The sequence below is a fragment of the Fringilla coelebs genome (assembly GCF_963513975.1).
Source record: "Fringilla coelebs genome assembly, chromosome: 3".
Classification (NCBI taxonomy): Eukaryota; Metazoa; Chordata; class Aves; order Passeriformes; family Fringillidae; genus Fringilla; species Fringilla coelebs.
In genome coordinates, this window is record NC_140030.1 from 99,349,527 (window position 1) to 99,376,180 (window position 26,654).

Here is a 26,654-nt window from a genome sequence, read left to right on the forward strand (position 1 = left end):
ACAAATCAAATCACCATTTTTAATCAGGTTTTGAAAACATTGCTAGAGAATGGTGATGGAAAATTTTGGGAACCAGCAATCCCAGCTTCCGATCACACCACTATTTTACAAGAAGGCAACAGAGTGCCTCTCCAAAAGGTAGTAAACAATGAAGCAAAAGGAAGAACTATCACAGGCTCTGAAATGTTCATGTTGGCTTATTCCTTTGATCAATTTATGTAAATGATCACATGTAATCATCAAAACACATTCCTACAAGTTCCAGCACACCGTGCTCGTTTGTCTGTGGGAAGTAACAGTGCTGCAAAGATCTGCAAGATCCAAACACAGCATAATGTTTCATATCAGCCCGTCTCACAGAGCACATTAAATCTCTCCTAAAAGGCAAACAAGGACTATTCAAATATTTGCTGTACGCAGAAGCAGGAACCAGGAAGAGCGGTAGGCATAAGAGATGAACAAGACTGAGGAAAACAAAGCAAACTCTTACCTGAACTGAAGGTGATAGCTCTTGGGATTGCTTACTGATTGTCCCTTGGAAAGAAGCTAGAGCAACACTGTCAGCCTTGTGTAACACTGGGCCATCACTCCTGGCGTCTGTCCTATGTGACTGCCACGTCTCTTTTCTGTGATGAGATTCACCAGCCTGCTCATCTCCAAAGGCAGCCCAAGAACAGCTGTCTTTTTGTTCATCTTCAAAAGCATTCCAGTCTGTAGCCTGGTTACAACCTGCTGAACTGAAGTCTGCAAAGTCATCCGAGTCCTGGAAAGCAACACTCTCATCTTGAGGTTTTGGCACCGAATCGAAGTCTCCAAATTCAGTATCATCACCATTTTCTACCTCAGTAGTATGCTGGAAGTCTACCCCAGAAGTTTTACTGGTAGTATCACATTCTAAAGCGTCAGCAGCCTGATTTAGTTCGGCTTGGTCCAAACTTGCTGGCTGCTGACAAACAGTACTCGTGTCCCTGAATTCACCAAATTCCTCGTTAGGTTCGCTAATGTGTGCGGGCTGTTCAGAAGTTCTTTCTGAATCGAGAGCGTTTATTGAGTCTTGAGCATTCCTGAAGGTGGGAGACGCACTGCTGACTGAACCAAAGTCACCAAACACATCATCATGTTTGTCACTGCAAACTAAAACTTCAGTGCTCCTTCCACCATTCTTGAGATCTTCATCACCACCCAGCTTGTCTCCTGCAGGATCACAGCTGAGGCTTTGGATCTTATCAGCCTTGATGTCTGCTGCATTTGAAGAATCCTCAGGCCTACTAAAATCTTTGCCATTCTCTATGTGATGCTGTCTTCTCCTCCCACTGTGCTCTCCGTTCTCTGTAGTGCATATTGAACTTCCAGTTGTTTGAGACGTACTAGAAATAGCAAATTCCAGTGCTGAGGGACCCTGTTCACAACTAATTTCTGAAATGCAAACCTCTTCTCCACTATGAGTTACTCTGTTTATTCTGTTGTTCTCCTGAACGCTCACTGAGTCTCTTTCATTAAGAACACTGCATATTGTAGGCCCTGTTCCCTCTAAATGGATTGGGGTTTTGTTTGAGAAGGTAGCAAAATCTGCAACATCTTCACCTGAGCTAGGCATTGAGTTCAAATTTTGCTCAGTACTATGGGTGCTAACAGTTTTCAGTCCCTTTGAGTCACCAATACTGTCTAGATCTTCTGTTCCCTGAGGATTTACAGGGTCTGATGCTGCAAATCCGTTTGTTAGAATCTCTAGACACGGAAGTTTCTCACCATTACAAGCATCTATTTGCTCATCCTGCCTCTCAACTGTTACACCAGTTCTAACCACACAAGAAGAAAAACCCTCTGATTTTCCAGTGTTGTCTCTTTGTTCCCCCCTTCTGTTTACATCTTCTAAAGCGGTACCTGAAGTTCTAAACTTAGATTTTTCTTTGATAGTACTAGTAGCTGACATATCAGAAAGCTCCTTAGTATGAGTAGGAAGCTCTGCAATGCAGTCTTTATCTTTACCATTTTTAACAGATGTGAAAGTTGCAATGCTAGCTACATTGTCAGAATAATCATGGAGTGGGATGAAATGATTTGTGGGTATAAACTCTTCCTTTGGATGACTGTAGTCCGCTGTATCAAAATCAGCAAAAGCTACACCAGCAGTGCTCACACCAGAAAATCCTCCAAACTCATCTTCATCATCATCATCAGCTCCATTGTCAAGTGGTGGAGGGGATGAGGAGTACATTCGAATAATGTCTGGTTCCATTGTTTGGTTCTGCTTCAACATTAATGTATTTCTATATGAGGGAAAAACAAGAGCTATGTTAGAACTTGGCTAGCTATCATGTTCTTACATATTTCCTTTTTACAGTTTCATGACTCACTTTTGAGGTGTGTATACAGGTGAATATCTGTATTAGATATCAGAAAGATATCTTTGTGTTTTACAAGTCACAAAGAATCTGTTGGGACAGTTCAAGTCTCTTCTAAACAACTACATGATCAAATTGTCAGCAGACAGTGCTGAAATTACCATTTTGAGCTGTTGTGCAACACACTGGCACAGCTAAATTCAGTTTTAACTCATCAGTTCTCTACCTCCCATCACAAGCAGTTCACAAAAGTGCCAGTGACCCTGGTCCATTTTTTGCCACACTCCTTGTGTGCTCAGGTGTGTGACAGGTATTAAGACACTCCATGGGCAATGCCACAACAGCCATACCACATAAGGGACTTTCATCACTGAAGTCAAAGACTTCAAGAAGTGCTTCCATAATTGTGAAGGAGTGGAAGAAGGAACTGCTGTTAGAACCACTGGCTATGATCTGCTGTCCTACTCCTTCTACTAGTCCATGGGTTTCAGTTTGGTTGCCCTGTTCTCTGGATTTCCTACCCACAAGCCAACACAGTGCCTCCACCGCGAGTGCCACCAGCCTGCTTCTGTCTTAGGAAGCAGCTGAGAAATGCCATCACGATGCCACCAGTAAAGCCTAGAGCCAAACACACTTCATCAAAACTTATTCTCAAAAAGAGAGATGAGCACGATTATTCATAAAATATTTAACCACAAAACACTAAACCACAGGGGGAAAAGAAAAAAGAAGAAAGTATTCCCATGGCCTAGAAACAGATTGAGCACTTTCTCTGTCTTAACATTGCAAACCATTGCAGGAACAAGCCAGGTATGAATGGAAAATTTTCTTTCCTAAAGAATGATCTTGACTTTTTCAATGCTGTGTGCAATTAATGAAACAATAACTACTAGTATGTATAAATTCATAGTTGTACACATCACTGAACTAGTTGATACCTTAAAACCCATCAAAGAAGAGCTCACATCAATCTCTCTCCATTTCAAATGACACTTGACATGAATGAACCGTAATAACACTAAGCCTCACCTACAAAAAAAGAGTGGAAGCAACCTATACATACTGGCAAATATTTGAACTTCTAACCACCAGAATAAGTGCAGACTTTACAACACTAGTTATGCAACACAGATAAAACACAATCCTTATATCCAGTGCCTTTAGCAAACAACTTTGTAAAAACACCTAAGAGCAACGCACAAAGGGTAAAAAAGCAACAAATGAAGCTCTGCAGTTCTTCTCAAGCACAACACACTTGATATTTGCCAGGAAACTGGCATCCTCGAGGTGACTAACATACTTAAAAATTTCTTTTTGAAAGGGTAGTTTGCAGTTACAAAAGTACATCATGCTTATCAGATGAAAGCATGAAGTAATTTGTAACATAACATGCAAACTGAAGAGAACTGCAAAGGAATTTTGTTTAGAATAAAGCCTAAGTTGTCAACAAGCTCCCACATAGGCTTACTCAGCACCAGCTGCTTAACAAGGTATTTGAGAGAAGCACTTCACTCGCTCTAAACTTCTGAACTTCCCCATTAAAAGAAAAATTTGTCTGTACGGTTCATCAAAACCATGTGTTTTAAGTCTTTTCAGATTTATAGGCTTGTATAGGCTGGTTTTCATCGGAGTAATTTGAAATATCACATTCAGGTCTCTGTTACTAACTACACCACCTTACATTAGTGGATTTCATTTTGGCAAGACATGCCAAGAAAAATTCATATACTATCCATCATAACAACTCTACCCATTTTTTGGTTGACCATTTACTGTATGACTACTTTAACCTCAGCCAAAAACAAATCCCAATAGAGTTCAGAACATCCTCGGAGGCAAGGATGATCTAAAATAACCCAAATATGCAGTTTCAGAAAACAAACTGAATAATGTGAGAGGAGCAAGCATCACAATCACAGGGAATTTACCCACAAGACTCCTTTTCTTTACAGTTAACATAAAAAAGGGGAGACAAGGAACAAGAATAATAAGGATAAGCACAGGACAAAGATAACTTCATGGGAGCTGAAGCAAACAGCCAAAACCCAATTGAACATGTAGGAAGATGTCTGACCATTTAAAAAGTTTCTCTCCTGCAACTTCTGACATAGAGCAGAAGAAACTTCCTTCAATTTTTCATTTCAAAGGACTTTTAAAACATCACAGGGACCATTTACAAAGCAGCAGTCCAGCAGCACAATGCTCTAGCTACATTTCAATAACAGTTGCCAAAACAGGATCTGCAAGGAACATTAACTGTACATTTAAAAATTTGATCACAGGTTTGATAGTCTACTATGTGTTTAATCAGTTTAACCCACAAGAACCCACTGCATAACCAACTGCATGGACTTCTGTGTAATTATTTTTTATATGTCAGGTATTTCCAGTTATGCTACTACTGCATTTTAAAAGCGAAACACTGAGAGCTCCAAAATGTATGAATCTGCATTATAAATGAGTGTAAGGGTACAACTGACACAATTTAATTGTTGTTGAGAGAACTCAAACTGTAAGAAAAGGAAAAAAGTCATAATAGTATTCCCCTTCCTCTTGACTAATCAGTGATAAATTTTTAAACTGGGCATAACCCCAATTCTCCTCACAATATAAAACAGCATGGTCATTTTATTGCCTTAATGCAGTTTTCTTCAGAAAGAATTTCATTATGGTCCTCTTTCACAACTTCCAAAAGTGTTCTATCTGCCAGCTAGAAACCAAATTAGTTATTGTCCATTGAAACTTTTGGTGAATACCCACAGGTCTGACAGAACTACTTTGTTCCTTATTTCATTTAGTTAATCCCTGCTTTGTCTGGCATTTCAAATACAGCTGGAACTCTGGCTTCATCTTTTGTAGTCCTTTTACCCAACTCAGACATATTCTTGGTCAAGACACTCTGCTACATTATTTTGTAAACCTGGTATTTCAAGTGATGTTTACAATGTGATTTAACCCAAAGTAGAATTCGAACAAATTCTATGACCAATAATATGGATTATTTATCATCTTGTTTCTGAGCCAACTGGTGACCAAATTTAAAAGTCAAGTATAAAGCTAACATGCTCTGTTCACTTATAGATTCTTTAAACATGTATTTCTTAAAAATAACCACCAATTTTTCAGTGCACTATATAATAAGGATTGTGATTTGAAGGAAATTATAACAGTCTTTACTTGTGTAACAGAGCATAACTTGCCTAACTTCTGTGATTTGTAATAAGTAACCCAGGTTTCTGGCATCAGACCTTACACCCTGAGGTGAGGAATCTGACACATTTAAAGTGTTCATGTTTAGTGGATTGCTTTAGTCACAAACACAGATTAATGTTGACAAATGCCAGTAACTTCTGCAGATCTCAACAGTTTAAGATTAGACTGAAGACAGATTTCTATCAATTGCTCATGGCATGTGGTTGCACCAAGATCTTCTAGGAAAAATAAAGAATTGTATATTCTCCCAGATGCCATTTTCTGTATTTCTTTCTTTTACCTGTTTGCTTGTTGGGTTTTTTCTTAACTGGAAATGCTAGTTCTTACTTCCATGAGCTTCATATTCACATTCTAACGTTCACCATCAAGAAATTTCTCAAAAAATTTCAGTACCACAAACAGGAGACCACTGTGTAAGTCATACTATAAATGCAATTCACCAATACACTCACAAGACATATTGACATTGTACTCTAAGGAAAAAAAAAAGCTGATTAATTAATTAGGATTCAAGGTTCAAACCTTTTTTCTCAAGTCACATGCATTTAAGAATGCAATTCAAGTTAATTTGAAACATTAAAAGAAGAGAGAAAACAGAAATCAGTAATGCTAGAAAAATTTTGATAGGCAAGGAACTGGAAAGAGAAAATGCAAATCCTCCTTTTCTGATCACTAAATAGGTTTTCAAAACATTTACAACAAAACCAGGCTATCTGCTTATTTGTTTGCAGTAAATAGGGAACAATATGTGCTTTCCTCACACACAGATCACATCCTTGCTCACTACCTTTTTGTAGAGTAATAGCAACAGCCTAACAAAGACTAGGCAGCATAGAGAACAATGCAATTACACTACACAAAAGCAGGTATAAATAGTTCCTTCTCTGTGTATCTTCCAAGGCAAGACTTGAAACACCATGTTTGGCTCTTACATAAGACCTAAAAAAATCAGGAGGTCTCAAAGAGTATCTCTAAAGAAATACTTGAGGCATGTAAATTCAAAAGAAACCCCTTGTAAAGCAGAATGTTTCCTTTAACTTGAGAGGAAGCAAAGCAATGAATAACTGCTCAGCTGTGGATTATTCTGAAGAAAAGCTGAGTTAAGCAAACCACCTCCTTAAAGCATACAGGAAACACAATAATCAGAAATGGCACAATCAAGTTCTCCATGACAGAAATCACAACCTACTGAAATACCTTACAGTAAAAGCCTTGCAATGGCAAGGAGATGGATTCAAGTCATTAGCTGCTAGCATTTGATCTTTCCAAGAACATTTAACTCTTACTGCAAGGGAATTCCTCTAGCAAATGCCAAAAATATCACGGTAAGGACCAGATTTAGACTTCTTATTACAGCACGGTGTTGGCTTCCAGTAGGAAAAGCTGTCCTCTTTCATTATCTCTTTGCCTAATGAACAATGGAAACCAGATTCCCAGTCTTTCTGCACTTGAGAACCTATTTCTAGAATGGTAGTTGTAAATGAGGAGAGCCTGTCTGTTAGAACAGCATTTCTGCAACCCAAATCCACTCTAGAGAGAGTCTGTCCAGGCTGAAGTCAATATGTTCTTAAAGTGGTTTAATAAGCTTACTTTTATTTTTGGAAATAGTTACCAGCAAACAAAATACAGCAAGAAAATGTTTACTTCATAAAGCCTCCAAGAAATCAATGTTTTCGATTTTGAACTTAATGCTTTTACAGCCAGAAGGCCCATTACCCAAAGCAGGAGTTTCAGAGCACCTTTTCTTGGACATGTATGAGTTGAGGAAAACAATATTCTCCAGTTCCAGTAAGGCAAACATATCTAAGCCTTATTTCTCACTACCAAACATTTGAAATTAATCAATTCCACCGTACGCTACTGTGGTTTCAAACACTAAATTGGCTGGACACTTTCTATTACAAAGTGTTGTATATATAATAAACATTAAAGTAACAGAACGAGAATCTGGCACTAATCTCAGGCAGCTCATTCCTCCTGTTCTCCTGTGCTCCCCAGGCTGGCATTAAACACCAGGCACCCCTAGACAATCCAGCCTATTCAATATTCAAATATTCAAACCTCTGACAATGCTGCTCTTCCTCTCATCAGTGACAATGCAGGAAGACCAAGTTAGGTGGCACAAATGTGAAATTTAAACAGATCTTGGATATAAGCATTTTCATTTTAAATGTTGTTAAACTATATAAAGAAGCAAACACGTATTTTCAGTAGTTGTGCTGCTTCACTTCTCCCTGTTTCATTTTGGTTTAGCTGTAGAATCAGAAGAGCTGCAGGAAAATATGAATCTAAATGTTCTGTTGGTTCATTAAATTCCTTTTTTAACCAAGAATAGCATAACTCCCCAAACCTAAAAGACCAGGTTATCCTCAAAGTTACTATAACCAAAAAAAGGTTTAACTCAAAGTCTACTGATGTGCTTTAACAGCTGCAGATAAAGATGCTGCCTGTACAGAAATCTATAAACAGAAATTGGGGAAAATGTTGTAAGAACAATAACATCTTAAATTCATATGGGCAAACACAACTGGCTGAGGCAGTCAATCAGGTTACAATCTGGCTCTGTGGAATGCAACATTTGTGTCCAACATACAGCACACAGGCACACAACGTGTAAAGACAGATGTCACAAGTAACACATAACTCAGATGTTTTTATTCTTATGATTTCTTAGATTCCTTTTAAAACAGTGCTTAACTCAGCGAGAAATCTATTTCTGGATGTTACCCTCAAACATACTAGCTGGGAGTGTGTTCTAAATTAGGATAAAAAGATGCTAGATTAGAAAGTATTAGAGCTAGATTACCTAGGGCCAAGTGTTCTCAGAGACTTCCTCACAGAGCAGTATGATCTCCATCATACAAACCCTTCAAACTTCACACAGACTGCAGCACAGAGTGGATCAGAACTGCCCAGGGCTGCACTCTGCTCTGACAGCTTCTCCCACAGCCTGGCAGAGGAAATACAGCTGCACAAGGAAAACAATCATGGGTCTTCCCATTACTGCAAATGTACTTACTGCTTGTTTTTCAGTGAGCAGGCTTACTTATTCACCACTTATTCCCACCTATCACCATTTATCCCACCTACAGACATTACCTCATATTAAAAACACAATACAGGAGGGACATCTAATACTCCAAAGAATAAAATCTATTTTCCATCGCTTATCAACAGACATATGAACTTGAGGTTTCACGTTTCCTTCACCCTACTTCCAAACATACTAAAGTGAAGAGAGGATTTGCCCTTCCCTGTGGTTCTCCCAACATGGGACTCCTTGATTTGAAACAAATTACTTGCTTTACAGCAGATTTCTTAGATCACCTTGCAAGTGGTACCAATACAGAAATATTCTTTGCAACTGAAAACTTTAATTGCCAAAGACATTAGCATGAAAGTCAGTCTACAGAAAATGAGACTGTCAGTTTTCAAACAAGGCATATTTCAAGGCTTTTCTCTGTGTGTGTGTGTGTTTGTGTGTGTGCAATAGCAGCAGCTTACTCAGTGGTTTTTTTGCACAAAGGAGAAAATCTAGCAGACAAAATTTCTAACACCTAGGAATGAGTAGGATCTAAGGCACTTCTCTGACTATCCAGAAAAATAAGTATTTTGAATCCCCATGAAAGGGTTAGCATGTCATTGCACTGAAATGTTCACAAAGAAGCAGTTTAAGTTGTCAAACAGCACAATAGCACAGAGAGGAATGAACATTCTGTCGAGATAGATAATGGTATCTGCAAGAAAATTATGCTGCTGAGTGTAGTGAAAACAACTCGATCGAGCATCAGTTTCTTTACCGCTGGATTTCCAACTGATACCACCACAGCTCTGCAAGGACAGCTCAATGAATATTTCAAGAGGAAAAGGCAGAGTTGACTGAAGTCCATCTCTATTATTTCCACTGTGAAAGACAAGTCTTTTCAAAGTACTGAAAGTTTCAGAATATTACTTTGGGTAATTAAGGTGTTAAAAGGCTTGTGTTAGCTTAGTAAGCTACTGGTGGAGTTTTTAAGTAGAAATGTAGAGATCGCATAGAGCCCTCATCACCAGCAATATGTAACACAAATATGATTCACCGTGTGAACTCCAGATTTTATAGTCTATTAAATCCCTTACTAAACAAAAACAGGATCTGAGCAAAAACAAAGTACATTAAAAAAACAAATGAGGCCGAGATCCTTCAACTGCTTACTTATAAACAAATTAAGGAAATAAAAACAAGAGGTCATACTTTCACATGACCTTAAAAGGTCATACAATTTGTACTTTATGCAACTAGCAATACAGAATGAAAACACCAGAGCTCCATTAGCTTTTCTACATATTTTTAAGTCTCATTCTCACATTCATGTTATTTATTCTTACTCACATGACTGTTTAAAATAAACAAAACAAGTCCTCAGGAGTCACAGCTACTCCAACTCTTCCCCAGGCTCCCACAATTAATGTCACATTCCTCCAGGTATAGCTCCAACTTCAGGAAGAGAAACTACTACCTGTGCATTGCATGAGCAAACCTCTGCCTGTGCTGACAATACAACAGACCATTTTTATTTTTAAAGTAGGCTAATTGCCTTTCCAAGTCTAGTTCATATGTCCAGAGAATAAAACAAGGAGGAAATACTTTTAATTTTGTTCAATCTCCAAGGACCAATCCAGCTAAAAAGCAGCATCCATCAAACTCACTTTACCACGGGCTCAACAGCTGAAAAATGAGTTCTAATGAAGCATGTTGGGCTCTAAACCATGCATGGAAACAAAACTTGTAAAACCAACCCAGCGCAGCTCCTGTCAGCAATGTTTCTCTACTCACTCCAGTCATTTATGAACAGATGTTTGCTTAAGGAGCATTAAACTGCCGGTTTCCATTTCTGAGCTGAAGATGGAAGGAAGGGCTGTCACTTGTAAAAGGCCAATTCACTGACATCTAGAAGGAATCCCAAGGTTTAACCGTTGTTTTTAAGGCACTGTCTTCTCTAAAGAAAAAATTATATTTTGGTTCATCAAGTAGACACTTCTCATAGCAAACTGAAGTGTCAGGACCTAATAGCATTTGAGCAATTTCGCCTCATTTCAGAATGACATTACTTCTACAGAAAGAAAAATGCCATACTTCAATTATCGCAACTCTGTTCAGCCTGTCACGTCCAGATGCATTTAGTAACAGACACGCTTTACGCCCCTCGAAAGAGAAAGCTTGTCAGGAAAAGCCAAACACGCAGGACAGCTTAACTTCTTGCACCACATCCTTGAGCCCTCTCCCAGCCGCTGAACCCCAGGAAAACGCGGGCCCCGCCGCAGGACAAAGCCGAACCCCTCGCTCCGGCTGCCGCGGGACGAGCCCGGGGAGCCGCGGGGCTTCCCCCCTGCCCTGCCCCGCCCGGGCCCCGCCGCCCTCCCCCGCGGGCCAACGGGAAGGACGGCGCTGCCCCGACAGGCCCCGGCCGCCGCCGCCCCCCGGGGGCAGCGCCGAGGGGTCCCCGGCGCCCTTCCGCGGCCAGGCCCGGCGGGAACGAGCCGCCCCCCGCCGTCTCTTACCTGTGGGCTGCGCGGGGGGCGGCGGGGCCCGGGCGGGCATGGCGGCGGGCGGGGAGGGGGAGGGAAGGAGGGAGGAAAGGGAGAGGGGCCGCGGCCGGTTATCTGCGGCCTCCCGCGGCAACCGCCATGGAGGGGAGCCCCTGTGGGCGACAGGAACCGCGTCGCTGCGGCCCGGCCCCCTCCGGCCGCCGCCTCCCGCCCGCCACCGCCCACCGCGCTCCCGGCACGCACCGCGCCGCCGCCCCCGCGCGCGTCACGTCCGGCCCGGCCCGCGCCCCGCCGTACTCAGCCCTGCGGATAAATGGCTGAGGGGGCGCCGGGCGGTCGTGTGTCCTAGAGTCCTAGAGCTGCTTGGGGCTGGAAGGGTCCCTAGACGTCAGCTAGTTTCAAGCCCTAGCGAGCGTGTGTTAAAATTGTAAAGAATAGCGTTTAAAAGAGTAGCGTTTAAGCAGCGTGCAAAGCCTGCCATTCGTCCTGGGGCCGTGGTTAACTGAGCTCCGTACGGCGGTCACAAGGCGGTACGAATTGCGTTAATAAAATAGCGAGCGAAGTGTAACATTAGAGCTTTGTTACGGAACCACGGAATGAATTCGGTTGGGAAAGACCGCTGAAGTCACCGGGCCCAAGCTGTGAGCCAGCACCGCCGTGTCAGTCAGACACCGAGTGCCGCCTCCGGTCGTCCCTGGAACACCTCCGGGCACCGTGACTGCGCCTCCTCTCCGGGCAACCCGTTTCACGGGTTAGTCATCTTTTCTGTGAAGAAATTCCTCCCAGTGTCCAACCTAAACCTTCTCTTGCTCACAACTGTGGCCTCTTGTCCTGTCGCTGGTGGCCTGGCAGGAGAGGCCGACCCCCCTGGCCACAGCCTCATCTAGGAGCAGTAAGGACACCCCGGAGCCTGTGCTCCTCCCGAGGCTCTCGATACATGCACACTGTGTCAAAACGCTCGATAGTTTGGATAAGAAAGGCTTGAAACAGAACGTTTTACTTTTCACATAGGTTAGTGGAATAAAAATACCTCAAATGCATTTAAGGGTAATTATAATTAATCTGCTAATTTAATCAGCAATAGAAGGCTTCTGTGAAGCAAGGGGGGAATTATATTGTTAATGCAACGTTTCTGTGACATTCCGAATCCTGTTAAAATAGCTGAAGATAATCATGGATGACTATTAATGAGTCTGTGTGACTATTAATGAGGCTCTATTACTTCGCCTCCTGGTGGCTGTTCTCTTTTTACAGCTTAGTGTCAGAAGAGCAGAGTGAAGTTTGTGCTGACCCGGCAGGACAGAAGGAGAAGCCGGAGGGAACAGGAAATAGGGTAATTCAGCGTGCAGCGACCTTCACCCGGTGTACAACAACGTGATTTACAAATTGTAAGGGTATAGAGAAGATCGTGTAAAAACAGTGAAATACTTTGCTGTAAAGCAACCGAGAAACGAGATCTTCCTCGCCGCCCCCTCCCCCTAATATCTGGCAGTAGCCATGAAGTTCCAGAGGCCCGAGGCATCCCTTATTGCGTGGTGCTACTTCGTGAAGATTCATTTTCCATTCCAGCTGTGTTTAATTGGTGGTCATTGGCTATAACTGTTAATCTTCCTGTTGTGAATAATAGAATTGGAGAAGGTAAAATAATAATTACCTTTTCTTTTACATCTGCCTTACCAATCATTTCAATGATACATGAAATAAACATGCTGCCTGCAAACTCCCCAGACAGCAACATAAGCCCCAGTGTTGTCTAAAAAAATCCGATTTTTTACCCAGTGCAACAAGCCAATAATTATGCACTCGAGAGAAACATTGGTTATTTATCTTGAAGTTGCACAGGCCTGGGTCCTCTGTGGTATTCCACAAATCAAGCACACCAACTATAAAAACTTTTTACTATTTATACATTTTAGCAAATAAAGGAATTAGTGTTCATTGGCTACAGGTTACAGAGTTCTCTTTCTAATTTGTATTCTCTCCTCTATTGTTTAATGACTCTCTCGCTTCTCATGCTGATCAGTCTGCATGCCCAGGCTGTCTCTTGCTCTGAGGTGGGCTCTCAGCTGGTTGTTGTGATCTGTCCCTGCTGGAATCACCTTTTACCCAGGCACAGCTGATTCAGCACGGTCACTGCGTTGTCTTTATTGGTTTTTTGCTTATCTTGGGAGTTCTGCTAAATGTCCTTGGGGCCCATAAATTCTGCATTCTTTGTGTCCACTATCAGTGGTACATCCTTCTTCCCAAGCCTGGTTAACCTCCCCCTGGGTCTGAGATCATTGAAGCAAGTCCAGCCCTAAACCTTAACGAGGCAATTCTACCCACAAGTAATTTGTTTTTCTAACACCTGTATGTCAGAGCTTGTTAGCTGCTCTCTGTTTAATTCTCCCTTCTTGTTGATTTGGCTTGAAAGTATATGAAGACCAACCATCAAAGAACATCCTTTCTTAAGAAAATTTTATATGTTACACATTTTGCAACACCGGTACCCTGAAGAAAAACAAAATAGTAAAGCCCTTCTTGTGCAAAAGCCCACAGTTGCAACACAATCATGTACCTCAGAAGAAAATCCAGGAAGATAAACGGTGTCAGAAATCAGGTTCTATATTAGAAGGAAATTTGTTAAGTAAAATTTCAGATGCTTTGAAGAAGTGACTCATATCCTAAGCTATAAAGAAAGACAAAAAATTCCTCCAGATAGTCCCTGCCAGTCTGATGAGGTGAAAATTTCCTTCTCTTTCTTGGTGGCATTCAGAAGTTTCCAGGACCAGAAGTGTTAATCAGTATGCAGTTGTGAGTCCATAAAATTCACTTAACTTGAATGCAAGATCAGATGAGAGGTAAGCATGTCACACAAAAAAATGAAGTTAATATTCACTTAGGCATAGTGTGAATGATTGACAAGATGTGTGGGATTTCTTCAGTCGTTCCTGCATAAGCTTTGCTGGTTGAAGGAGATTACATTTGCTTGTGAAGGCAGGCTGACTCTTTATAATAGCATTAGCCATATCGTGTAATAGCTCTGTGAAATGGAATTCATGGGTTACAACAGTGACTTCAAGGTTATATTCTTAACATATGAAAGTTTCCTTTACAGAATTGCATGGATTGTAAGAGCTGTATCTTATTTGGAGATGATTCTAGCATGGTGTTCTATCCATTTTCAAATACATGGTGAGCTGTTTTTAAAGCAAATACTTTCAAGCCATTTGTTTTCTTAAAGCATGGTGATAAAAATTATAATTTTGATATATCCATCTCAACGTGTAAGCCTTTCTGCAATAGAGGTTTTAAGTCGAGCTGGTCTGGTCTTGGTAGGTCCGAGGCTGAGCCTTGACTTGTTGACTGCAGCATAGTGGCTTTATCAGTCACTGCCACCGAGTCCTGAACTGTCAGGAGAGGGCGCAGCCTTCCCAGAAGTCACAGATGGAAAAAGGTACTCAGGCGCGTCAGAATGATTCAGAAAGATTCTCCCCAAACCCTGTGTGGTCTGGAGGCTCAGACACTCCTCCTGGTTTGGGTTGGGAATTAAGGACGGCGGAAAGAGCCTGCAATGGTCTGCATCCGTGTCTTTCATAAAACTTAGTCATTCACAATTCTCAAAAAAAAAAAGAAAAAAAAGGAAAAAAAAGAGTATGTAGTATTTACAGAGAAGAAATTTAGGGTTTATTTCTCATTTTAAAGACTACAACATGGCTCCTGAATTTTAGTTTAGCAAATTTTAGTTTTATATAAGCTGTACCCTATATTGTGTAGGGTGATGCAGAAAATCTGAAAGCTGTTGAACTGCTGGTAAGGGATAGTGCAGTTCTTTTTCTTTTTTTCTTTTTAATTTCAAAATTACATACAGTAATAACATAGCTCATGCCAGTGCAAACTTTTTTGGCTTCCCCACTGAGTGAGGAACAAATTTGCTATAATCAAAGGCTAGATAAGTCTCCAAAATTCAGGCAGTGTTCTTCCCTCTCTGCTGTGTCTGGCAATGCTTCTGATCAGAAACTAGATAGTCAGTGTCCTGAGAAATTATCATCCTTGGTTATCCTTTTTTTTTTTTTTTAATTCACAGTCAAATCAGACATTTAAAAATTTTATATAATCCATCGAATGAACTTTAAATGGTCTTTTAAGATACCAAATGGTTTAATTTCATTAGAGCCTTATTCTTTCATTTCTGCTATTGGCTCCATCCTCAGCCAATTGCTCTTCAACATCTTTTTTAACACCTTGGGTGCAAGACTCAAAGGAATACTAAGTTTGCTGCTGTCACTAAATTGGCATGAACTGTTGACTCCCTCGAGGCCAGAGAGGCCCTGCAGAGAGACCCTGAGGAATTAGAAAGCTGGGCAATCACCAACCATGTGAAGTTTAACAGGGGAAAATGCCAGATTCTGCCCCTGGGATGGTGCAGCCCTGGATGTACAGCCTGGGGAATGAGAGGCTGGAGAGCAGTGCCATGGAAAGGGACCTGGGCATCCTGGTCCATGGCAAGTTGAACATGAGCCAGCAGAGCCCTGGCAGCCAGGAGGGTCACCCATGTCCTGGGGGGCATCAGGGACAGCATCCCCAGCCGGGCAAGGGAGGGGATTGTCCTGCTCTGCTCTGCTCTGCTCTGGGGCAGCCTCACCTCAAGGGCTGGGGCAGCTCTGGGTGCCATGATATAAAAAAGACATGAAGGTGCTAGAGAGTGTCCAAAGGAGGCCACGGGGATGGTGAAGAATCTGGAGGGGAAGCTGTGAGGAGTGGCTGAGATCACTTGGTCTGTTCAGCCTGGAGAAGAGGAGACCTCAGGGAAACCTCAGTGGGGTTTTCGACATCCTCCCTGGGGGCAGCAGAGGGGCAGCATGAATCTGGTGACCAGTGATAGGAGTTGAGGAAACAGCCTGAAACTGAACTGCAGGAGGTTTAGGTTGGATATTAGGAAAAGGTTCTTCACCCAGAGGATGGTTGAGCACTGGAACAGCTTCCCAGGAAAGTGGTCTCAGGACCAAGCCTGGCAGAGTTCAAGAAAGATTTAAACAAGACTCTGAGGCACATTTTGTGATTGTTGGGATGTCATGTGCAGGGCCAGGAGCTGGAACTCAACGATCTTGACGTGTCCCTTCCAACTCAGCATATTCTATGATTCTAATATTCTGTGAAATCATTGCAATTCATCTTTCCAGAGTGTTTTGACTTTTTCTCGTTCTGACATGAAACTGAATTGGCACATTTCTCTGACATGTTTTAAATTCAGTAAAACTGCATTTATTTTAGACCCTTATAGCTGAAATTACCCTACAACTGCATTATCAAGCAGTAAGGTCTTTTCTGACTGAATTCACCAATCAGCCTCAAAAGCTTTGTATGAGAGGTTTTTGTGGCTATGGTTTCATGAGGTGGGCATTATGAAAGCTATTTGAATGAATAATATGTTCTTTCTGCTGGCTTCTAAATGGGCATCAGTCAATAAAAGAAAAATTCCGCAGTCACTGCTAGCTGACTTAAACAAAGCCACAGCCAAGCAGAGAATGAACTGTTCCTAAAGCAGCCTGTTGCTGAACCCCACTGTCCTTTGTCAAGGAAAGGTGATAAAACAGATTTATGAGCAGTGGATACTTGTTTCTTTGGGGAGTGGTTGGTGCTTTGAGCTCCACCCTGAATGAATGCGCTCTGCCTGGCTCCTCCCCAGGGCAGTGCTGGACTCTTGCCTGTGTTAGAGTTGAGGGAGCCAGGAGTGCCTCTCGTGGGTGCCCTCTCACCCAGCCACATCAGAGACGCCTTGGGAAGAACCCATCTGGGTCTGCAAACTTCCCTGCATCTTCTGCACCACTGCTGCGCCCTTTAGCACTGACCTCTGGGCATGCAGAGTGACCAGGCACTGGTTTCTCTGGTTTTGGGGACCCAGCAAAGGTGCTTTAGCTTTTCCCAGCTCCCCAAGCAAGGGACTGTTTCCATTCTGTTCCAGTTGCCGTGGCATAAAATATAAAACAATGTAACATGTTTCAGATGCAACATGTAAGTATTCTGTTTGATGGAGTGAAAGTTTGTTATAACTTTTCACAAGTCTCCCTGGATATCTTTGCTGGAGTCCTGGTAGAAAAGTGAGTAGGCATTGCTATGTCAGCAGCTCCTTCTCTTGTGATTACCAAGTCATTAAAATTTTCAGAATTGTCCCTAAACAGGCCTGAATGTATTAACTACAAAGAATCCAATGTTGTTACAGAGAACAGAAATAACAGTTATTTTAGAAGTCTCTTACATCCGAATGTAGGTTCTTTGAGGTTTGACTCAGGCTTATTTGGACAAGAATGCAATTGTTGACACTCAACAGTGTTTGTTGGGAGGGTTGAGGTTTTTGTGGTGGGGGGGTTTGTGAGGTGGTGCTTTCTTTCTCTCTTTTTTTGTGTGTGTGTTTGTGTGTGTTTTGTTTTGGATTGGCTCTTTGGTTTGGCTTAGTTTGGTCATATGTTTCTTTTAAAGAGGTTTTTTCTGAGTCTTGACCACATTTGCAGCTGATTTGGAGCATCTAATGAAGATGACGACTCAGATTCTTGCCATATGAGGGCTTACCCAGTGGATTAACAGATCGTGAATGTTTAAAGAGCCCCATTTTACCTGCTGTGGCCTAGACCACATCCTCCAAATGGCACAAGTTAATGACTTCAGCGTGGCAATGCAATGTGTGCACCTGGCCTCAACATATTTGCATGCATAACTCATCAGCAAGGTGTGCAAAGTGTATTTTAGTGTATGTACATATTAATGGTGATGAGACTTGTCAGCAGAGTCTGTAACCAAACCCAGGTTTGACAGTGCTTCCTTCTCCTATAAGATGGTATTGAGTACTTCAACTGTCAGCAGGAAAGCAAGATTTCTCATGCCCACAGCAGCAAAACTTTCCAGTGCAACTAATTGTTTTGGTTTGGTTCTTGTTGTTTTTTCTTTTGGGTTGTTTTTAGTGCAGGCTCTAAATGCAGAAAGCCCATAAGAAAAGAAATCAAAATAATTCATTTCATGACAGTCCCTTGCCTTTAAGAGGTATGGCTTGTAAGCTTTTTACATTTAAGATGAAAAGTGCTTAAAAGAGTTTAAGACCATTATTCTGTTTTAATGGTCTCATTCATTTATTGGGCAAAGGTGAACTGATTTCCAAAGTCATCCTCCTCCCTACTGCATCAGTTCCTTTCTGTGAGGGAGGAGTCAACAGCCTCCAACACCCTAGAAGATCAGCTGATAGGAAATTCCAAGGTACAAACTATTGACTGTATGTGTGTAATAAATATGTGTGTAATGGGCACTATGACAGCAGTCTCTTGCATAGCAACCTGTGCAGGGTGGTAGTATACATTCCTGTATTCTCCATTAACATCCATTTGAAGACCTTTTCATTTCTAAGGCATTTTGGAGTTTGGGGTTTTGTTTAGTTGGGGTTTTAGTTTTGGCATTTTGTTTAGTTGGGTTTTTTTGAGGTTTAGGATCACTGAAACTTACCTCTACCACTGTTTGGTTTTGTTTTTCTTTTTTTCCCCATATATTTAAGAAGACCTGCAATATCCTGTTTTAATCACACAAGTTCATTTGACTTCTGTATGTCAACACAGTCACTGAAATTTAGGTGTCAGGTTCAGATGTTTTGATTAAGTTTTCCTAATAAAATAATGTTGTGTGACTGGCAGTGATTCTCATCAATAAAAATAATTTGAGATTTTTTTCTGCAAAGGTCATGTCCTTTCTTTTCTACAGTGAATGGCACAATGTCCATTAAACACGTGTAGTAGTAGCATTCAGTTCCAGGTTTTAAAATGGAAATGGCAGAGGTTTTTCTGGGTTAATGATAACTTATGTCTCAAATGCAACTGCTATGCAAGGAAAGGGCTTTCTTTCATAGGTATTTATCAAAATCCTTCTTATTGTCTTTCAGACTCATATCTGTTGCCTTGTTTATTTGTCAAAATCCTTCTCGTTGTCTTTCAGGCTCATATCTGATGCCTTGTTTCAGAGCCATATGTTCCAATTTTATCCTCTGTCATATTTTTCTCTAATAGGTTTGCTTTCTTGATCTACATTCATTGAGATGCAAAGCATCTGGGATGTAGGCACAGGAGAAGGCTAAATCTCAGAAAAAAGAGCATTTCTTCCTTGAAAGCTCTTACACAAGAAATGTGTGAGATTGGCTTTACCTGACCCTAAGCTACCTGACAAGGCTGTTGTCATAAACAAGAAGACAGAATCAGGAGAGGAAAGGCCATGCTCCAAGTAGATAAAATGTGTTTGAATGCTAACAGAATGTCAGCCCCAGCTGCCAGAGTCCTGCATGCAGCAACCTTTGGCTGCACCAGCAGTCAGGATGAGGCCTTTGGATGGAGGAATCCGTTGGTCTCTGTGTCATCCTACTGCTGTCTCACAAGCAGAAAGAAGAGAGAGTGAACACCTGACATTTGTACCAAGAACAGGGGGAAGGAGCAGGCAGAGAGGAGTGTGGAGAACAGGGAGGGAAACAGCAGAGTGGCAAAGACAAGCACAGACAGTGGGGGAGATGAGGAGATGAAAAGTCCAACTTCCACCCCTTCTATATCCAGGATCAGTCAGAGATCTCTGCAGAGCAGCTGAACCAGCTCTGTGTGCATGAAAAGAGCTAGGAAAGATGAGATTAGGTAAATCCAAGTACCTGAGCAATCTGTTTAAGGTCATTAGGCTCCTCTTTCTAAATCATGGCTAACTGGGTTTCAGCAGTGGGAAAAGGATGTCTCTGAGTCAGCTTCTTGGTTCTGGGAAGCAAATACAATCCCATCATGCTTACGTGGAGTCACTGATGTGGTCTGCAGGAGCTCTTGCCAGGATGTGTCTCCTCACCATTTTCTGCATCTCTGCACCAAACAGGCAATCTAAAGGCAGCCTGTGGCACTTCAAGGGAGCAGTGAGCTGCAGTCACCCCATCTCTACAGTTACTGAACTCAATGGATGTGCATCAGCAGTGAATTTGGCTCACACTTTTCAGTTTTTAGCTACCAAGCTGAAATAAAAATATAATACACATAATAATTTTTTAAATTTATAGGGTCCTTCCTGCAAGGAGCCTCGATTCCCAGCACAGGCTGGCCACCAAGCTGATGTTCTGATGGAGAATCTTTTGTCTCAATTTCTCTGCATTTATTGAATTGTTTATAATGTAGGCCACAGGGTCTTTTCTGTCTGTTTGGTCAAATGTAGGTCACCAGTTCAGTGGATTCAAATGAATGACTGATAGCAACCTCCAATTGGTTTGCATGGAAATGGCATTGGGCCAATTGCCCAATTGTGGAATGTTGTAGGAGCAAAGGAGACATAATTATTTCCAAATTTGGCCATAATCCATATTATATCCATATTTATCCATATTTTGCTGCAAATGGCCTTGTCTTCTTTGGCAAGACATCCCGTGGGCAGAGAACATCTCCTTAGTAACTCACTGTTCTTATACTGGGTATATACCACTGTTCCATGCTGGGTGCAGTTTCCAACAAGTTCTCTGTGGAGAGGCCAAGACTCATGACCCTTGCTAGGCACACAGCTGTGTCCCAGAATCCGGCCTCTGGCTCCTTGGCAGCCTGTCTCTAATGCTGCTGTTTATGGGATCACTCAGAGATCTTTGAGCAGCCCTTAAATCTTGGTACAAAACCTGTACTAAGGTTTTTCGAGGAGCAAAGGCTCCTGTGCATATCCTCATGTGGAGCAGGAAGGAGTTTCAGGAGCGCTGCAGAGATCTCCCACCAGTCAAATGCTTGTTCCTCTTATTCAAAGAGGTGGTGGGATGTGAACCAGCTTTTGTTCAAAAACAATGTCAGCGTTTTAGCACCTGACTGCCTCCAACATGTCCTCTTGTACCTTCTGGGATCATTTTGTCTGAATTGTGCTGATGGAACCCAATTGCTATCAGATGGCCCTTTGCAGAGCTGCTTCAGGGGTGAGGGAGATGTAGACTGAACGTGCTGGGGTAGCTGTCACAAACTGGCCTATTCTTCTCATGCTTGTGGCCAGCCAGTCAGGGATGGTTGGTGTATCCACTTCGTGGCTGCTGAGCCATGAGTCTTTGATCTTTTTTCTGTATAAATGTCTTCAGTTGCAATTTGACAGCAGGTTGCACTCAGAAGGTTTTTTCCACTCTGTAGTTCCATGCTATCAAGACATGCTTAAATTATCCCACAGGCCATGCCTTCAGAGAGGCCTGGGTTAGTTACACATCTCTGGTTTTGACTGACAACTTATACACCCTCACTAGCTAGGCCACTTCTCTGGAGAGTCCCCGTTTCTTGATCTGACAGAGATGCAGGCAGACAGAGCTACAACCCTGCACTATGTAGAAGAAAACCAGGGTGATAACCCCTACAAAACATGACAGAGTCCCGGCATGCTCGGGTTTGCCTTGGAGCTGGTTTGCTTTTACAGAGCCAGACCAGTTTCTTCTGAGTCAGATCCTGTTATATGCACACTATTGTGGTGCCTTTAATTCATTTTATGAGTGGAACAGATAGGTTTCTTCCCCTTTCACAATTATTGCCTTGTTATTGCTCTGCTTTCTAAAGTGTTCTGGTTGCATGGCACAGCTGCAAGCATACCCCAGGGCCTGGTGCAGTTAAGTGTCTGCGTGTGTTTTGCTCTCTTGGTTGTATGGAAGGAGTCATCACTGCATTATAAACCCATCTCTATAGTTTTCAAAGCTCATTCTGGCCTGTGGGAAAGATTCATGTGTGAAAAGTGTCAGGTTCCTTGTGGGGTAGGGTGGACTGTTACACCCTGAGCTGCACCTTGCCATTTCTTTTTCTGTGCTAGAACTGGAAGAGAGAACAGAGAGGAGTATGTCAGAGATGTATTGGAGCCCAGCCTAATGCTGGGCCTAGGTGAGCCTCTGCAGAAGTCTCAAAGTTTCTCTTGGAAGTCAAAAATTATGAATGAGTGAGTTTCATGAAGAGCAGGAATTAATCTCTGCAGTTGTGGCAGGTAGTGTGTGGGAAATGTGCAGCATTTGTGTGAACTATTGAGTACCACTTGTATTCCTGTGAATTCTTTTAGGCTGATCTGATAACTTGATGTTGAATTCAACCATCTCACCTTCCAGGAAGCAAGCATGACCACCAAAGGATTTTCACTGGTACGCAAAGATGCTCATTGTGCTTCCTATTGCACAGGTATTGCTCAGCTATGAAAAACCAGAATCACTGTTTTTAACAAGAAAATGGTTGCTAGATGAGAGGGGTCTCCCAAGGGATTGGAGGTGGTAAGTTGCTCTATTGGTAGAAAGCAACAGGCTGTGTTGATATCTACCTAACACATGTAGGTTTTGGACTCTTTGGTGTTAAAATAATTTTGAAGATCAGGAATAATGCTGTGTGTGACTGCTTGTATGTATTTACACTTTTCTTGCAAAGGACAAAAAGGAAAGAGATGCCTGTTTTTTTTTGATGAGTAATATAGTTTGTCTGCATGAAGATTGTTTTCTCAGAGGCTTTGATGCATGGTCTTTTAGCACCCAGCTACTGGGCTGCTCTCCTGTAAGATTCTTCCAAAGGATACTGCAGAGCAGCCAGCTGCAATTAAAACTGAGAAGAACATGTCCAAGTCCTTTGACTTCCAATTCTTTGACTTCCATTATCTTTAAAACACATCTTTAGTGCTGCCACTCTGTCAGAGTAGGATCACCCTTGCCTAGATCTTTCCCCATGGTTTACTACAGCCCTAACCTGATTAGGAATCTAAGGGTTTTCTCCTCATTTCTCTAGGGAGTATTAAAACAAATTATCCTGATATGGAGACTATAAAATAGGTTAAAAGAATAAATAAAATAAATCCAAGCACTGATTCTCTATGTGCCAATGACCTCACCATCCAGAGCTCCACTAGCAATAAAAAAATGTTTGAAGAGGCAAAGTGTTGTATGTCTGAAGTCTTCAGGTTTAACAAAATGTCATTGTCCCTGTGTTGAGAGTCCATAGTCCCAAATCTTTGCTTAGTCTTTACCTGGATGAAGTGGACAAGGAACTTAGAGTGGGTTAGAACACATCAGGACTCCTGAGTCTAGCTAGGACTGCATATAAAAATAATATTGTCTTAGAAAGTAAGAAGGCTGTGTCCTGCATCTGCTGAAGAAGGGGTTTCAATCCCATGTTGTTTTTCTGTGCTCCCACAAAATGGGATGCATTCTGACTACAGCTAAACAAACAGCTGGAGGGGTGTTGTCTCTGCAGAGCCACAGGCCTGTCCCTTTCTGTTTGCAGGCACTCTGCCCATTCCCTGTCCTTTTTAAAGGCTCCAGCCTTACAGGGGGGTGAGCATGCTCACACACAGCATTGGTGTGACCTGAGACTGAGCCCAACAAGTGCTTTCTGTCCCACTCCCCCAGAGCTTGTCACTTAATCTCTGACATGTGTATATTCTGGCAAAGCACTCTGAAACACCCATCAGGCTGAATCAGGCTTTGTGTAGGTAGTGATCATTCACCCATCCCTGGCATTCAGCTCTTTTGGAATCAAGGGAGGGGATTGTCCAGCTCTGCCCTGTGCTGGTGTGGCCTCACCTCAAGCCCTGTGTGCAATTTGGGACAGCACAATATAAAAAAGACATTAATCTATTGCAGTGTGTCCAAAGGAGGGCTATGAAGGTGATGAAGGGCCTGGAGGGGAAGCCATATGAGGAATGGCTGAAGTAATTTGGTCTGTTCAGCCTGGAGAAGAGGAGACTGAGGGGAAACCCTACTGGGGTCCTCCACATCCTCACAAGGGGAAGTGGAAGGGCAAGAAAGCACTGATCTCTTCACTCGTGTGACCAGTGACAGGACTTGAGGAAATGGCATGAAGCTGGGTTTGGAGAGGTAAAGGTTGGGTATCAGGAAAAGGTTCTTCAAGAGAGTGGCTGGGCACTGAACAGGCTCCCCAGGGCAGTTGGTCACAGCACCAAGCCTGACAGAGTTCAAGAAGTATTTGTACAATGCTCTCAAGCACAGGATGTGACTCTTGGGATGACCTGTCCAGGGCCAGGAGTTGGACTTGATGATCCAGATGTGTCCCTTCCAACTCAGCATATTCTATGATTCTATGAAAAAATGGTAAGTGGCACACAAAGCTGGCAACCCGAAGCAGTTCAGATCAGATTTGTTTGCTGCTGTAACCTCCTCAATATCTGTGGAGTACCAGCATTGTTTCCTCTACATTCAAGTGTAGGAGACCACCAAGGAATGAAGGCTCAGTACTGAGACATTTGTCATTTCTGGTGCTGTTTGGAAATAAACTCCTCAGCCAAGAGCTGTTGCATATTTTGAATTCCAAGAAGGCAATGTTCTGTGTCTTCCTACACTTGCCAATGCTGAACAATTCAAAAAGGACAGTGAAAAAAAATTACTATGTCCAGTCTAAGAAAAGTGATAAATCTATTCTCTTGAAACACAGTTCTGCTTTATCTGGCTTTACTTCCAGTGGAAGAGAAGACACACAGTGCTTTCCTATTGCCACCTGTTTCTGGCAATGCAGGCCCTGCTTGTAAGCCACCTAAAGTTCCCCTAACCAATAATTCCTTTGGATCTTGCCAATAAGAAACTCTGCTCTCAGCAATATGGAAAAGAATTGAAAGTAAATAAAGGTCTCATGTTTACAGAGCCCTTCCCGCATCATTAGCATTTCTAGTTGATAGAGTGTATTGCTTCTTACTCCTGTGTGTAGAAGATGCTTGCACTGCCTGTGGAATGTTGTGCAGGCACTCCCTAAGTGCCTTGGCTTCTTCAAGAGGCTTTTTTCAGATCTTTTTCCAAGCCTAGCAGGACAGGTGAACCTCTGGAAGCAAAATTGCAAGTGTCTTCTTTATTTTGTTAGTTATGCATAACCTTCCCTCTGCCTTCAGCACTGAAAGCTTTTGCTGGTTTTCACTTTCTTAGGGTTGTGGTTTCTTTTTTAATAGGTACTTAAGGAAACACCTGGAGTCACCTATCTCTGTTCTAATGTTTCCATATCTGATTTAGTTATTTTTTTATCTTCAAACACAGGATGTGTATGTGTGTGAAAAGGAGATCAGGCATCTACATTTAGGTGTTTGGTAGGAAGTGAGTGTCTTCCAGGTTCTTTTATAATCACTGGAGCTAAGGCCTCTGGAAAACCATTCAGGACATCAAAATCATCCCTGCTGTATCATCCTCTGGAGAAGCATCTCTCTTTCCCACAGAGACCAGACTGAATTACCACAGCTGAAATAAGATGCTGCAGAGGGTGGCATAAATACCCCTGCAGTTTGAGCTACTATTCACCCACTGAAAGGCTTGAAAGGCTTCCAGTTTCCCCATTAATGTAGTCACTCTGCTCACCTAAGCAAAAAATTTTATAAAAGTGCGTCTTTGCAGAAAATTGTGTATTAAGCACCAATCTTTATTGCACCAAACAGCACTTTTAAATCCTTTCCCCAGGAAGCTGTTGACACATGTTGGAGTCACTCTACCACCTTCTCCCAAGAAATGCGTCTGTAATTGTATTTGTGTCTATGGTTACACGTTGCTGTGGAGGTGTTGGCATGCTGATCTAGACCTGCAAGCCAACCAGCACAGCATGTGGCTTCATGGCCCTATATGGCATTTCACCTGTGAAGGTAACCAGGATCTCCCTCTGAATCTTTTTGAGGTCTAAACTAAGCAGCTTAGACGATGCAAAATGGAGCTGCTTCATGCCCAAGATGGGTGGCAGACTCTGGCCGTGAAAGCTGTGACCTCCTGTTTGAAACCTGGCTCACATGGCCCCGAATGTTATGAAGGATGGTTCTTCCTGCCATGCCCTCTCCAGAACACGATGTTCTCTGTGGAGCAGTGTGCTCTGAAAGTCCAGGTCTGGCTGCTCCCTTCCAGCACTGCAGGTAGAAGAAGATGGCTTTTACATAAAGGAAGACACAAAAATTATCTGGAGACTGGCCAGAGGCAGGTGGGAACAGGCTGAGAAGGTGGAGGTCTTTTTGGTCTGGTGACACGGCTATGTAGATTCCCTGTCTAAAATCCCTTGTGGGGAGAGAAAGACATGGAAGGAGTCATTGGCTGCAGTCAGTTTGGGGTGGAGAGAGTTTTCTTAAGGCGAGGCGTAGGAAAGCTTGAAAGCACACATTTCAGCATAATTAGAGGCTTTTCTGACAGGAAGATAAAACTTGATATGCAAAGTCTGTACATTTGGATTTCGTGTTGCGCTACACCCCCAGGTTTGGCCTTTATCTTACCTTTACATCAGGATGTTAGGCAATTCACCACCACTTGCAATTTACTTTGACTCTGGTGACTGTTAATTCTTACAGTGTGGATGGAAGATTTCTTTTAGAAAAGTTTCCAGTTTGTTATTTGGTCATTAAGTTGAAAAGGTCTGTGTGCCTTTAAAAAGGTGATAATAAACATGATGAAAGTGTAAAGAAAGCTAAGTGATACTAAGAAGTTAGGTTATGGTCTTCTCTTTATTCATCCACCTATTAGAGGATGAAAGGGCATATAATGAGACAGAAGAGTGGTACATTGAAGGCAGACAGGGATTTTCTTTGCATGTAGTATGTTGCCATTCCTGAACAATATCCACATGCATAAATGTAACAGGATCCTGCAAA

General features: G+C 42.3%; 1 protein-coding gene across 5 annotated transcripts in view; it reads right to left on the minus strand.

The window, feature by feature from the left end:
* AFTPH (aftiphilin) overlaps positions 1–11,237 on the minus strand; it is a 42,386-nt gene extending 31,149 nt beyond the window's left edge. For all 5 annotated transcript variants that reach the window (XR_014616050.1, XR_014616051.1, XR_014616052.1 and 2 more), the window contains exons 1-2: positions 11,100–11,237; positions 491–2,270 (exon numbers count right to left, since the gene is read on the minus strand). Coding sequence is in view for 2 of the 5 variants with exons in the window: in XM_084203157.1 (XP_084059283.1) it covers positions 491–2,260 (1,770 nt within the window). In the remaining 3 variants the exon portion in view is untranslated. The remainder of the gene's footprint in view (positions 1–490; positions 2,271–11,099) is intronic.
* Between the last annotated feature and the right edge of the window lie 15,417 nt (positions 11,238–26,654).